Consider the following 14,774-nt stretch of genomic DNA (forward strand, 5'->3'; position numbering starts at 1 on the left):
AATCAAGCGTTGAATGCTCAACAGACTGAGCCACCCAGGCACCCCTTTTATGAGTATTTTAAAACCTAAGGCAACATAGTTTTCTATTTAAATATTTTATAACTTCCATTCTTATGGATGAGCCAGGTAGACATTTGGATTAATAAATCTGATCCTAAATTCATAGCAATGCTATTGGAGTAATGGCATTTCACGTCTCTGTATCCTTATAGAAAAGTAATTTTATCCTATGGATGGGGTGAGCTGTAACTTCTTTAATTATTAACCACAAGAGGATGACTTTTTTTTTACCCTTAAAACTATGACTAATGTAACAAACTTATTTTACCCAACCCAGCACTCCAAAATGAGGTCATACCATGTGAGGAAATTTACTTTAAGACAAAGTACTAATTCATATAGTAATAATTACAGATACAGAGTTCATTGACTCTGACTCACAAGGTGGTAAGACTACCTAGCGTTTAGATTTCAGAAGCCAAGATACTGTTTAAAATATAAACAGAATACTCCGATGAGCGGGCAGGTCTAATCTCACACAGGCTTTTCACTCACTGGCTGGGCTCCAGGCCAGATTCCTAGGGCCAGAGTTTCCTCTCAGCAGAATCTCCTTGGGATGATTTCCTAGGGTCTTCTTTAACTCAAAATTTATGTAAAAAAAACTGTAGTGGATTTGACCATTTCAGTGACCTGTCTTCTCTGAGTTGTGGTCATGGTTCTTCATGTAATCACCCGGATTTAGGGAACAACCTCAGACGTTTTTAGTTTTCTGTATAGCCTATCACACATGTTTCATATTTAAATAGTTTTTCCTGTGTCATAGATTTTTAGCTCACACTGTCTTTTGAGTCAGTGAATTCTGACCTGTCATACTTTGTGTGAGTGAATACTTACACTTCTTTGTATTAAGGTGAAATTTCTTCAAGTGATCTGCTTCCATTTGGTAAATGAGTGTTCCATTGTTCATGGTTTTAGAGACTTTGTTTAGATTTCTTCTTGTCTTCATCTTTCAGATTTACTGTTTTTATTTTTTTTCATAACTAAAAATAACCTGAAAGATTTGATTAGTCACATGCAAAGGAAACATGAGGGAGATGATCGAAATGACCCCTCAATTTTTAAGGTGAACATTTTTTTCTCACTGTATTTTTTATGCAGAAGAATTTTTAAGAGATGGTTGCAGACATTTTGATGTTCCAACCTAAATGCTTCGTTAGGCGTACTTGAAAAGGCAATATGTTTCAAAATAACACAGATTGATTTACTCTTTAAAAATTTTAATTTCTTCTTTAACATTTTTGAAAATTGACTTCAGATTACTTTTTTCTGCAGGCAGTCACTGGTTCTCACAGCAATTGCAGTGGCACTGGGTATTTTAGATATAAATGATCATGAGGTGGCAACGTAGTAAATGCTAACAAATAAAAGAAGGGTTGTTAAGGAAAAAGTGTATCTTACGGCTTGAGGATGGTTGATTTAAGGTAGAATTAACGGGGTAGAAGTTGGCTGGCTTCTCTGCTGTGAGTAAATCTGTGTGAATATATTTAATATTTTTTTTCATTTTGTAAGTAAATATAAAATTTTTGGATTGTTGATTTGTTTAACGTGGACTTAAGAATGTGAGCTGTGCAAAGCTGTGAGGGCAGTGACTAATAATAAGCCCTCAGTAAGTATTAGTTTATATTAATGGGGCAGGAGGAATAGGTTACTTATTTGTTGCACAGCATTCTTTTCTTCTGGCGGAACAAAAGAAAGAGTGGCCCATTTCTTTGATATTCCTGAGTTAAACTTTGAATACAGCATTCAGGACAATTCTCACAATACCAGATTATGTTCTCTCTTCTTTTCCCATATTCATTTCATACATGGATGGAATTTTTCATTCAGGTTTTAACGCATTTTCTTTGCGTCCTTTGTAATAATTTACTAAATTTGGTAGCCAGACTCTACTGTTGTTTTTTTTTTTTAATGCACTTTAGCACAGCAAGAGACCGTTCGCACCCCCAGAAGTGGACCCTGAGACAAAGATTCAGTTGCATGTGGTTTATTTGGGATGTGAGGAAGACCTCAGCAGGGGAGTGAGGAAGCGAGCCGGGGAGGGGAGGACCGCCAGGGAAAGCTTTGTTGCCACACTGATTACCACTGTAGACAGCAGGAACACAGTCCTGCTGCGACCACTCTGGGAGTCGGTGTAAAACACACATCTCAGAGTTTGCCCGCCGTGGGCATGAGGGAGCTGAGCCATTTAAACACCGGTTACCTTCAGTCACAGAGCGAGGCTGCCCGGGAGGAAGCACACAGTAATTCCCCGGCACAGCGGGTTCAGCAGCTGGAGCCCCGGTTAACCCTTCAGGAGAGCGGAGCAGGAGAGACCGTGGGAGCTGGCCGCCGTGGCTGGAAGGGGAGTGCCGTCCACGGAACATGGGCCGGGCACTGACCACGGCTGCTACGCCATCCCTCCCCCCCATAAACACACACCCATTTCAAATGCGAGAGGGTCACCAGAATGAGGACTATGCTGGCTTTGCTTTTGACCTGGAAGCTGACACAACCCGGCCAGATAAAATAACAATGCGAGGAATGTGTATATCCTTTTCATACCATAACCATTATTTTAAGGGCAAGTTCACAGGCCAGCTGCTCAGGCTGGGCCTTGGGACAACTAATGTTCCACAGCAGTAGCTCCTAGACTTTGCATCAGATTCCCGGGGACCTTCTCAGAATTCAGATTTGGGGGCCCAGGCCAGCCCACCAGAATCTTCCAGGCTAGAGCCTAAGAGTGTGCATTTAAAAAATGTGTTTGGGGGTCTGTCTCCCTGCTTGACACTTGCAGTGACTTTCCATTACTCCTGAAATTAAGTCCCTAATTCTAAGCCTGGCCTGCAAGGTCATGTGTTCTCTGGCCCCTGCCCAGCTCTGCCAGGCTCGTTTTTAAACTTAATGCTTCAACACCATGGTCCTCAGACATCCTTTGCACTCTGCCTAGAGCCTCCAGACCTGCCGTCTCCTAGCTGGTCTCTCATCTTGCAGGCTTCAAGTTCGCTATCATTTCCTCGGAGAAGCTCTATCTGATCTGCTGGAGTATAGTTCAGGTTCCTCATTACGTGCCTTCACAGCACACATCCCAATGCTGCTGATGGTTCTGTGTACGTACTTCTGAGTCTGTGTACTTTGCTTGACAGTAAGCTCCATCAGGGCTGGGGCCACATTGTCTCTGGTTCTCTGAGACACCTCCGCACTGAGCATGCTACCTGGCACCCAGTAAGGACCCAAGGTGACCTTGAATCATCCACCAGCCTTCAAAGGAGACAGATGAGTTGTATAACCTAAGAGGCAACAGCTGTATAAACTTCTGTTCTGGTAAAACAGCTACCTTCCCAAGGTTGTAAGATCTCCACACTGGATATCTATTAAATGACTAGATGAATCCCCCAAATACATACTGGCACTCTTTTATAAACTTCTCAGTGCTTCCAAAAATGTTGTTGTTTTAATTCCTGCCCCACTTAGAAAGTGATACCGCAGAAAAGACAACATTTATATGGCACGAAGGGAGTGAATGGGGCTGCCTCTGATGACCAGATGGGGGCACTTGTACCCAGGGACTCAGGGTGTCCTAGCTGGTAGGTTCTGCCCCACATTAACATAGCTTCCCAGTGAGTCCTTTTGCAGGTATGTTAAATATTTAAATCTGTTTTCCTGTAGCAATATGTCAAACCCGAATGGATGGTTGGGTTATGAGTGAATTCCTAATGTGTATTTAGATAGAAATGTGAGGCTGCAATCCTTTTCCAGTTAGCCATTGATTCGCCAGGCCTGTAAGGAGTGTGTGCCTTGTGCCTTGTGTTTTCAGTGAGATGTTTTTCTCCCGGGGGCGGGGGGGGGGGGGAGCGGGGTTGGGGGCGGCGCGCAGCAGCTCGTCTCTGCCCTCACAGCACTCCTGACCACGAGATGGTGAGGCAGGGGCTCTCCCCGTTGGTGACGATCTTTTCCTGGGGACTGATAACCTTAAGTCTCTGCATTTCTACTGCTGAGTAAAAGTATGTGTATATTTCTCGGTCTCTTAATAAAACCTGGGTTGCAAACATTGTTTTGCGTCAGAATCATCGATGTTTGTTAAAATGCAGCTTTCAAAGTACCATCTCCAGAGATACTGATTCAGGAAATGTAAGGTGCATCCCAGTTCATTTTTAACAAGCACCCCCAGGAGATGCAAGTGATCTATATAGTAGGCTTTGAGAATTATTATTCAATATAAAGACCCTTCTCTGGAGTAATAATTCACAATGTGTTACCAATTGGAGAACATCGGCATCTATCCCACATAGGCTCATTCTCGTGAAATCTATCCTACAGCTGTTTGTAACTGTGTTTCTAAATTAGGTGCTATCTCTATTAAAAATCATGGAATGCTTTAAGCTCCCATGTTGTTTAAGCCTGCTGAGACATAACCACAGAAACACAGTAAAGCATGTTTTAAATATCTGCTAAATGCTTGTGTTACCTTGCAAGGCAAATGCCCATTGCTAATCTAAATCCAATGAAAAATTTCAGTCTGTTCAGATCATTATAGGCCATTAAAAAGGCTTCTCAAGTTGTAGGACCCATGTTTCTACTCAGAATTACAGAGAGCAGTTGTAGAAATTGCAAGTATTAATCTGATTTATGTTTCTAGGATGAATCCAATTTGCCAGTCATACCAAGAGCTAGTCTGTACACTTGAGGAGGGCTTTATTAAACAGATGGGAAAACAAACTGACATAAATATGAAACTATAAGCATATAAAAATCTCTTTACTTTGCAGAACTGCAAGATCAAATAGAATAACATTAACTTAGAGCCAAAATTTCTAAAAGATTACAAATGCTAATTAAGAATCTTTGGGAACTTTATTTTGCTTTTTGAGGCTTTCTGAGCCTGAGGGTTTGATGTTGACAATTGGAGAAAGTCCTTTTGATGACTAGGCATTACCTGCCCATGTAAAAGCCTGTTTCCCCTTTTTGTCAATGGGCTGCCAGGTATGGATCAGGAGCTGTGGAAGTTTAAAAATATTCCAGCTCTTGGGAACCTGAGTCAAATCTGTGGGGTTGTTTGTATGCACCAGAGAGAAGCTCAGTTTTAGTTAAAACACTCTCAGTTCTTGTGCCAAACACTGTGACACCAGGGCAACCATTCAAAGTGTAAGGAAGAGATGACTCTGTAATTGTTGTATGCCTGTGAAGTTGTTGGGCCAAAATTATAACAGGGTCTCATTTTATCCCCTCGAATAGCACTAATTCCTGACTCAGATGACTCTTTTATATAGAGTGGAAAAGCAGTGACACCTGGTTACTTTTCTTTGACAACATGAAAGTAATGCAGTCTTGCTCTTCTTATAATATATGGTCTTTATTCCCCAATACTCACCTCATTGGTTAGGGCTTTACATTTTATAAGAAGATTGATCAGTTAATTGCTCAATTAGTTTTTCTGGAGGGTTTTTCCTTGGCATTTGATAATATCCACTGTTTTGACTAATTATATTACTTTTCATCATTAACATATGTTCCTTATGCTAAATGATAATTTAATAGGCTTATTAATCAAAATGTTTTATTTTTAGTCATTAGATGAATAGTAAACCATGTTTACCTCTCTTAGGCCATGTTTATGAAAACACTATAAAAACCACTGCTGGGGGTGCCTGGGTAGCTCAGTCAGTTAAGCATCTGACTCTTGATTTCGGCTCGGGTTGTGATCTCAAGAGCCGTAATCTCAGGGTCCTGAAATTGAGCCCCATGTGGGGCTCCGCACTCAGGGGGGAGTCTGCCTCTCTCTCTCTCTCTTCCCCCTCCCTCCTCTCTCTCAAAAATAAATCTTTAAAGACTATTCAGATGTTAACCATAGACATAAAAGTTTTAATCCGACTGGTTTTATTTGCCATCTTTTCTGAGTCCTTTTGAAGATGGTGACCTTCTTGTACTGAGGCTGTGGATGCACACTCTCCTCTTCATTTGTAGGAGGCATTTGGAGACAGTTCAAGTAATCTTTTATAATTCCTCTGAAGTATAAACCCTGAGATTCTCTTTCTTGGATTTTTTTTCCTGTGAGTGACCTCAGCCCAGAAATTAGGGGAAAAAAAGTTGCTGGGGGCATGCAAAAAAGACCTCCTTTTCATGTTCAAAACAGAAATTCCTACATTATTTTACGGCCCCAGCTACATTCATTGTGTCGCCTCTGGTTACTAGGGAGTACAGGTACTTTTCAGCTCTAACAAAACCCCTGTGAGACTAGAATAAGCGCTGCTGGAGAGAGAAGGTGGGGTTATTTCAAGCTAGGAGCCAAATCAAACTCATGCTGGATTTCGAGGGATAGCTGAAATCTCTGAATTGAAGCAAAATAATTGTTTCACATTTTTTTCAATATTGTTTTTAACATACTGGGGACTGATGGAAGCATAATTGGCTAGGGATTGTTTTTAAATGGAAAAAAAACAAACTTGAAGAAATATAGCTATTTGCATTCAAATACATCCTGTTACTATGTATTTACCCTTCTGATGTTTGTTTTGCTAATAATTACTACAAAGCATATTTAGAGTAAGATAGACATTTAAAGCATGATATGTAATTACAGAGAAAAAGAGGTTGCTGACTCATAAAGAATACATTTTTGCACTTGAGTGGATTCCACTGTCTTAATTAAAAACCTAAAGAGTATTCTTCAGTAAAGTTTTAGCTATGGTTATATTTCAATTCAAGCTAAAGAAATGTTGAAATAAATTGGTTCTTGAAAATTCTAAGATCTCAAGGGAAATCTCTGTATTCCAGGTACTTTTCTAGGTGTTTTTACCTACATTAGCTCACTTAATCTTCACAGTGCCTTATGTGGGGTGGGTGCTGTTCTCACATCCCCATTCAAAAATGTAGAACCTCTCGTGGTTACAGATTACACAACTAGTCAATAGCAGACCCGGATTACAGCCCAGGCCGTCTGGCTGCAGTCTGGCTCGTAACTTTTACTCTAAAAACTATTTTAAAACTTGAAGAAAACAGGTGACAGTGGATGATTTTATCCCCAAATAGAAGTAATTCTTAAATAGTAGAAGCTGCCATTTATCATGCTTCTGCTTCTATGTCTGGCTGTGGGCAGCATTTTGTATTCATTATTTTATTGAGTCCTCAAAATGCCTGTGAGGAAAGGGATTTATTACCCTCGTTTTACAGATGATGCAGCTGGGAAGTAGGAAAGTTAAGTAACTTGCTGAAGATCATTTAGAATTAAGTAGCAGAACTGATATTGGAAGGAGGTCTGTTCACTTCCAGAGACCATCCATGTAACCACTCCATGTTCTGATTCCCTAGCCCCCTGCCCAATCAGCTTGTATCTCCTTTGGAGCTAAATGAAATTGTTGCTAATGGAAAGTGTTGATCAAGAGAAGAAAACAGAGATATTTTTTGTTGAGCAAAAATGTACTATTAAAATACATCAAAATATGTTTGGTTGTCTTTTTTTAAAGAGAATCTGTTAAGAAGCGTATCTGGTACCGTGTTCCAGAGAGATTAATTATAAAGTTATCACAGAGTTGGGGCATTCTGATATAAACGTGTTTTGTCTGTAATTGGAAGACCTGTGCAACTAGAATAACTTTGTGCTTAGGAAGTTGAAATCCTAGATTAAGGATTTCATTTTTGCACAGAGAAAGAGACCCATCATGGCACCTCTTGAGTCAGAATTAGCAATGAAACTCCTCACCTTGTAGGAGAGAGAAATATTGGTTGCCCAACTGAGAAACCAGTTTTTTTAAGGACTTTATTTGAGAGAGAGAGGGAGAGCACAAGCAGGGGAGTGGCAGAGGGAGAGGGAGAAGCAGACTCCCTACCGAGCAAGGAGCATGATGCGGGGCTCGATCCCAGGATCCTGGGATCATGATCCAAGCCGAAGGCAGACGCTTAACCAACTGAGCCACCCAGGTACCCTGAGAAACCAATTTTTATTTTAAATAAAATACAAAGCAAACAAGAATGAGTCAGATTCTTCATGACTGACCTTGTCACTAGAAGACGGGTATACTGTATTCTGGAGAAATGCAAAGGTAAAAACCAAGTAATACTTGAATCTAATTATGGATTTTGGTGTCAGTAGACTTGGTGCTGTACTTGTCTACAAATTTGGCATTAAGCTCTTTAAGTTTCAGTGGCTTTAAGAACAGAACCTTCTTCTAGCAATTGTTACGAAATATTGGACATATAAAGATCTCAGCCAGCCTTTGGTGCATAGTATGTTCTTGTAACTTTTCTTATTATTAACTGCTCCCACATTTCTAGATGTGCTTAAATTAGGATTCTGCTCACTTCAGTGGTTCTGTTCATCCATCTATTTGATAATGCTTGTTCTAATAGACTGCTCAGGTGACCCCACTGCCCCACCCCTCCAACTTTCTAGTAAATGAAATATCATGTAGAACCCCCTAGGGGCTTAGTCGCTTTTAATTTTAAGGAATTAGCAGAATCAGTATATTAATTGGAAATAAAACATTCAGTAAACATTTCTTCCAGAGTCCTTTATTTGAATTGTGTTTGGTAAGGATAAATACTCATGTTTATATTCCCAAGTTTATATGGGTTCAGCTTAATGAAATATCACGAGTTGCAGTAGGGAAAATGGAAACTGAACATGCTTCTATAATGAAGCTATATAAATAATATAAGAATAGATGGCTTCCATTTTGCTTCTCTGGGGATGGATTACAGCAGATTCAGGCCTGAAGAAACTTTTTGGGTCAGAGGTCTTATTTTCCTTTTCTGTCTCCATTCTCTCCTAGCAAATGGTCCTTTTCTTACATTCATAAGATAAACCATTGGCATTGTATTTGGGCATAAGAATACAATAGAACTTTGCTCATACTTAAGTCTTATACCTTTTTTTTAATAAAACTTAACTTTAAAGGAATGCTGTGCTTTATTAAAACCACAAAAAATGTAAAACTTATCAGTGGACAATTCTGATCATGAAAACAGAAATATTTGAAAAATTATAAGACTTAATTTTAGCCTTTGATCTCAGTTTGTCTTTTTTTTTCCTTTTAACCACTCATTAAAGCTTTTGGGAAATCTATGATGACTAATTAGGAATTTATTTTAACTCTGAAAAATGCCAATTTCAAGTTATCACTGTAATATGTGACTTTTTTTCTAATAAATATTAAGATAGTCATGCACAAACAACTTTTTTCAGTGGTCACAGTACTTACTGGGATAGATTTGTAGACTCAAAGAATATTCTAATTTAATATTAAACAAGTCCAGAAGATCACATAAGCTAATTTTAACATATGAGGCTGATTTTAGCATGTTGTAATTACCAAGTATAACTTTAGCACAGTTTTTACAGAGAAGACAGTTTTCAACTAATGTCCTTCTCCAATTATCAGTGATTTTCTTATTTTTTCCCATATTTCCATCTCTCCACATTTTATGGAATAAGAGCCTCCAATAATCATTTGATTACTCTTGGAAGAAGATGTGTTTTTATTTTGTATTAACCGTGATTCATCTCCATTCTCAAATAAGCAAGTTTTCTTCAGCATTTGGGATAAGTTGTTTTTAGTATGAACTTATTAGCCAGGGAGCACAGATCTCAATGAAATTTCACATGTGTTTGTGGAAATGATCTAAGAAGTAGTGAACATGTATTTATGGCGTACTTACCGTGTTTGAATTGTTGTGTTAAATTATCATCATTCAAATGGAGAATAAATTCGTGCCTTTGTAATTAAGACTATACAGCTGCTTTATATTTTGTTGGGGTGTGTGGTTTCAAATGTGTTTGCTTTTTTTCTTAAAACTTAACAGTAGAAGTATGATCTGGATCTTTTAGAAACTCGGGATATATTTATATATAGGTAACAACACATAAGAAACAGTAGGACATCATAAATGCAGAGTATTATAAGGCATTGAAGTGTGTAAGCCAGGGATCATAGCCTCGATAGTACCAGGAAATTGGAGAGTGGGATGTATTTTGAACTCTGGGAATGGAAAACTTAGGTTGAAAAATTTTAAAGACTTGAAATTTAGCTTTAAAGAAAATATAATTAGTCTGTTCTTGGTTCCCTTTAATGCTGTTTTTGTCCCTGACTTAAGGGTAAAGCTCTGAATTAAGATCGTAATGGATTCCATTGCATTTTAGAGCATTTCGGCATGCTTAGATTAGCCTTGGATCATTCCTGGTCAAAAAGAGTTGGAATCAGTTCAGCCTACACATTTGACCTGATTAAGCCAGGAAAAGCTTCCTAGAATTGAGTTTGATTCTCCTGGGCCAATCTCAGGCTCAAGCCCAAATCCCAGAGCTGAGTGTAGTGTATATGCTACTTGATTAAACGGTCTGGAGTTTCAAAATATTTTCTTTCCTTAAATTGTAGTTTTACTGTATAGTACCAAGTAAAATTCTTCATGAATACCTGTCCCAGTTTGAAGTTGAGTTATTCAGTGGGTGCGTTTGCCAGAATAGTTCACCTTAATACCATTCTTAGCTTTAAAAAATCTCCTTTCTGAACTCTAAATGAAAATTGGTAATGAAGAAAATGGATGTTTATAGATGTTATTACTAGGCGTTGCTTCTTAGTAGAACTGAAAATCCTTTCTAACATTTTAGTGGTATCATGTGTTTTTATTTTGTTGTGTTTTGTTTTCTTGTTGCTTTTTAATGTTTCAAGTTTTTATTTAAATTCTAGGTAGTTAACATACAGTGTAGTATTAGTTTCAGGAGTAGAATTCAGTGATTTATCACTTGCCTATAACAGTTGCTGAGATGCAGTGCTGAACCATCCTTTAAAGTGCATTACAAAACATTGATACATCTGTTTTTCTCAGAGACCAGCATGCTGATGATGTCAAAGAGGACTTTGAAGAGAGAACAGAAAGTGAAATGAGGACGTCGCATGAAGCCAGAGGTAGCCATAATAATCTCATCTTATTGATGGATGTTATTATTAATACTCAACAGTCAGAACTTGACTAGAATATAGCAGCCACTTCTATATTAAAGATAAACTTTGTTTAGTTGGTTTATTCTGTTACCGCAGGCTATAGAAGTTTATTGTTCAGGATAAATATACAGTTGACCTTGAGCAACGTGGATTTGAACTGTGTGGGTCCATTCATACACAGATTTTTTTTCAATAAATACAGTACAGTCCTATAAATGTATTTCCTCTTCTTTATGATTTTCTTAATAGCATTTTCTTTTCTCTAGCTCACTTTATTGTAAGAATACAGTATTTGATACATACAAAATACAAAATGGTGTTAACTAGTTAGGTTATTGCTTAAGGCTTCTGGTCAACAATAGGCTATTAGTAGTTATATTTGGGGGAATCAAAAGTTATACAGATTTTCAAAAAAAAAATTCTACACAGATTTTCGACTGTACAGAGGTTGGTGCCCTTAACCCCTGCATTGTTCAAGGGTCAACTGTAGTATGTAATTCATAATGATATGGATTCATTTGTGACCTATATTTACAGTCTTTTTCACATATCTGTGCAATATTATATATAAAGTTTGGGCAGCATTCTCTTTGGTTCTTGTGATATATTTTCTTTGGTATTGTTGATGTCATTTGCTTCATATGTTTAAAACTCACCTCAGAATGTGTACTGAAATCCAAATGGAATTAATAGGGTCTTAGTCTAATACCACAGAATGAAAAGAAAATCATTTGAACAAACGTCTTAAGTTGTACTTGAGAAAGTAATTTGTCTTCCATCTCTGCTAAAAACACATTACAGTGGCTTAACAAAGTAATGAAGTCGTAATGCCTGTAAGTCATAGTATAGATTGTATTTATAACTTACACATAATTATTATTTTTTTATAAGAAAAGGTTAGCCTGATTGGGATTTTAATGATAGTCCCTGGAGACTTTGCTTTTTTGTGTGTATTTCTTGCTTTAGATTATTCTATAAGATTTGAGAACAGCACCTAATGACTGTTTGCCTGCAATGACCTGTTCCATAAGGGAGGCTTTGATTTCCATATCTGATTTTTTAGAAAGCAGTAATTTGTGATTATTTTAAAGGTTACATTCTCTGCTGTCTTCAGCATGTTCTGTTATGTTTAATATAACACCACGTACAAACCCTACAGATGGCCAGGGTTTGAATGCCGTCTCTGCCACCTGCTCGCTGTGTGATTTTGGACATGGCACTGAACACACCTCTCCATGCTTCTGGTTCCTTATCTACCCAGAAGCATAATGATGGTAACTCCCTCCCAGGGTTGCCATGGCGATGAAGTGCTTCTGTCACTTGCTTCAAACAGTGCCTGGCACATAGTAAGTGCTATGCAAGCATTTGATTATTTTAATATGTTTCTGGCCATTTAGAAAGGAAGAAAAACATGTGTTTTATGAGGGTTCTGTCATCAAGGTATATTGGACTCTTAGACAAAGGTCTCAGTCTTTCTTTGTGAATGGTGGTTAGGATCACAGCCTTCATTCCTCTCAGGGCTCCACCACTTACTAGCTGTGCAGCTCGCCCTGGGCTTCAGTTTCCTCCTGTGTAAGATTACTGTAGTAGTAGGTAGCCACATCATTGGCTTATCATGAGGATTCAATGCATCAGTGGCTGAAGTATTCGCTGGTGGGAGTAGTAGAGTAGTAGTATTGTGGAAGAAGTGTTTATTGCCTGGAATCGTCTCATCATTGAAAATTCAGATAGATACAGAATAGAATCTTCTAGACTCTGAACTTTTTGAGGGAGTAATACTTTGGTAAACTTTTCAGTCTCTTCCTAACTTGGTGATTGATTTAACTTTTTGTTGGATTTGCTGAGCTGATTTTGATCATTTTTTCTGGAAATGATCTGGAAAATTATTATTCTCTTAATAGAGAATTTGGCTTGATTAACATTATGATATGCATGGTGTTCTCTCTTTGTCTTTTCAAACTTTGTATATTTTTGTCCTGTTTTTCTCAATTTGAATTGCCTGAGTTTTTCTGTTTTATTCTCTCCAGAAACATTATTAGGATTCATACATAACTCTTAATTATTGTTCTCACCTACAAAGCCTATAGTTCAGTAAGGATATATTATTTACTGTCTAATTTTTTATTAGTGAAAGGGAGAGAGCCTCATAAAATAAGTTGCTCTGAGAATTTTTGCACATATGTTCCTAAGTGAGATTTGACTATTAATATCTCATCCATTTTTAGCCTCTTAAAATGAATTTGATAAGTTTCCTTATCAAAGTTTTGAAACATTTTATATAAAACTGTCGTAAAACTAATTTCATCTGCAGTGAAATCATGCTGTGATTGCCAACTGGTCTTTAAATCCAGGAAACTTCTTTCAGTTATAATTTCGGTTACCATTTGTGCTCTGTTCTCTCTGTTGACTAGTAATACCTATTATTCTTGAGTTAGAGCCAAGGGATTATATTTTATTTTCAAAATATTTAACAATTGGTTTGTCATCCAACCTTGCACAAGACAGTTAAAATTAACACTGGTCTTTGTACTGAAGGAGAGTTTTGGATGCTCTCCGCTATACCAAGAGTTACCCTTAATTGCTGGATCTTATGAAGTCCAGTTAAGGGCCTGGCTGCCTTGGGGGAGGGTGGGAGTGGGATGGGGGAGGGGGCATTGTACCAACCAGTATGGAAGTATTTTAGTTTTTGTTTTGTTTTTTGAGAGAAAGAGCAAGCGTGCAGTGGGGGTGGGGAGCAGAGGGAGAGGGAAAGAGAATCTTTAAGCAGGCTTGACACCCAGCACAGAGCCCAGTGCGGGCTCGATCTCACAACCCTGAGATCATGACCTGAGCCAAAATCAAGAGTCGAACGCTTAACAAACTGAGCCACCCAGGTGCCCCAGTATTTTAGTATTTTAACAACTTACATGTATTTTTCATGTTCTCGGCATATTTCTCAGGTTGAAATATCTTACTTAGCTTCTTGCTCTGTCAAGTCTACTACTTACTGCCTTTAACAGGAATTTTAAGAGCAGTGGTTTCTATTTCCCTCCAATTTCCTACATTGGCTTGTTCTCTTTCATAGCCTGCTTTTGTTTTGTAAAGGTTCTATCCCCTTGAACCTCACTAAAATCATGAAACTCTTCTGTCAATAAATCAATACTCCTCTTCTGATGTTTTGTAGAACTTTTTGTCAGAGGCTCCATGGTGATTGTTTTCTATTTTAACATTTTTGAGTCCAGAGAATTTTTCCCAGGTCTTTTGTGAAGAACACTTACCCCTTAACGCTCCCATTTGGGTGCTGGAAGAATTCCTCTTGCAAACCTGAGCCTGGAGGTCAGGTAGCTATACTCTACTCCGGGTCCACATTCTTGAGCCTAGTAAATCACCAGGGATCATTCCCAATTCTATCCCTCCAGAGGTGGAAGGAACCCTTCCTAAATCTAGCTGTCTGGGAGGGGTGGTGCAAAGGGTAGGAGAGAAAGCCCTTTGCAGTTTGTGTATTATTTAGGATAGAGGAGACTGAAAAGAAGCCACCCTAAGTTTGTTTAAAATACCAGTAGGATTTAAGACTCAGCAGGCCCATGAGAACTATTTTGTTTGGAGTCATAGAGCAAATTGATATTAAAAAAAAAAACTTCCTCCTGAAAAATCCTCTCCCCCTCCCCCATTTCTTTAGTTAATTCTGGTTAATTCCATGCAATATGTGTCATTATGAGTCCCCGTTTTTTTATGATTCTCACTGTGCAACTGAATTTGACCTTTGGGGAGTTTAACTGGATATAATTTATCACTTTTTCTCCTTTCTTCTTCTTCTTCCTTTTT

General features: G+C 38.2%; 1 protein-coding gene across 8 annotated transcripts in view; it reads left to right on the forward strand.

Moving 5' to 3' along the window:
• The window catches only part of L3MBTL3 (L3MBTL histone methyl-lysine binding protein 3), a 120,553-nt gene that overhangs the window by 92,044 nt on the left and 13,735 nt on the right, over positions 1 to 14,774 (forward strand). For all 8 annotated transcript variants that reach the window (XM_031031603.2, XM_006736654.3, XM_031031605.2 and 5 more), the window contains one exon: positions 10,855 to 10,934. In XM_031031603.2, the coding sequence (XP_030887463.1) occupies positions 10,855 to 10,934 (80 nt within the window). The remainder of the gene's footprint in view (positions 1 to 10,854; positions 10,935 to 14,774) is intronic.

The sequence above is a fragment of the Leptonychotes weddellii genome, chromosome 8, assembly GCF_054177405.1.
Source record: "Leptonychotes weddellii isolate Sample4059 chromosome 8, ASM5417740v2, whole genome shotgun sequence".
Classification (NCBI taxonomy): domain Eukaryota; kingdom Metazoa; phylum Chordata; class Mammalia; order Carnivora; family Phocidae; genus Leptonychotes; species Leptonychotes weddellii.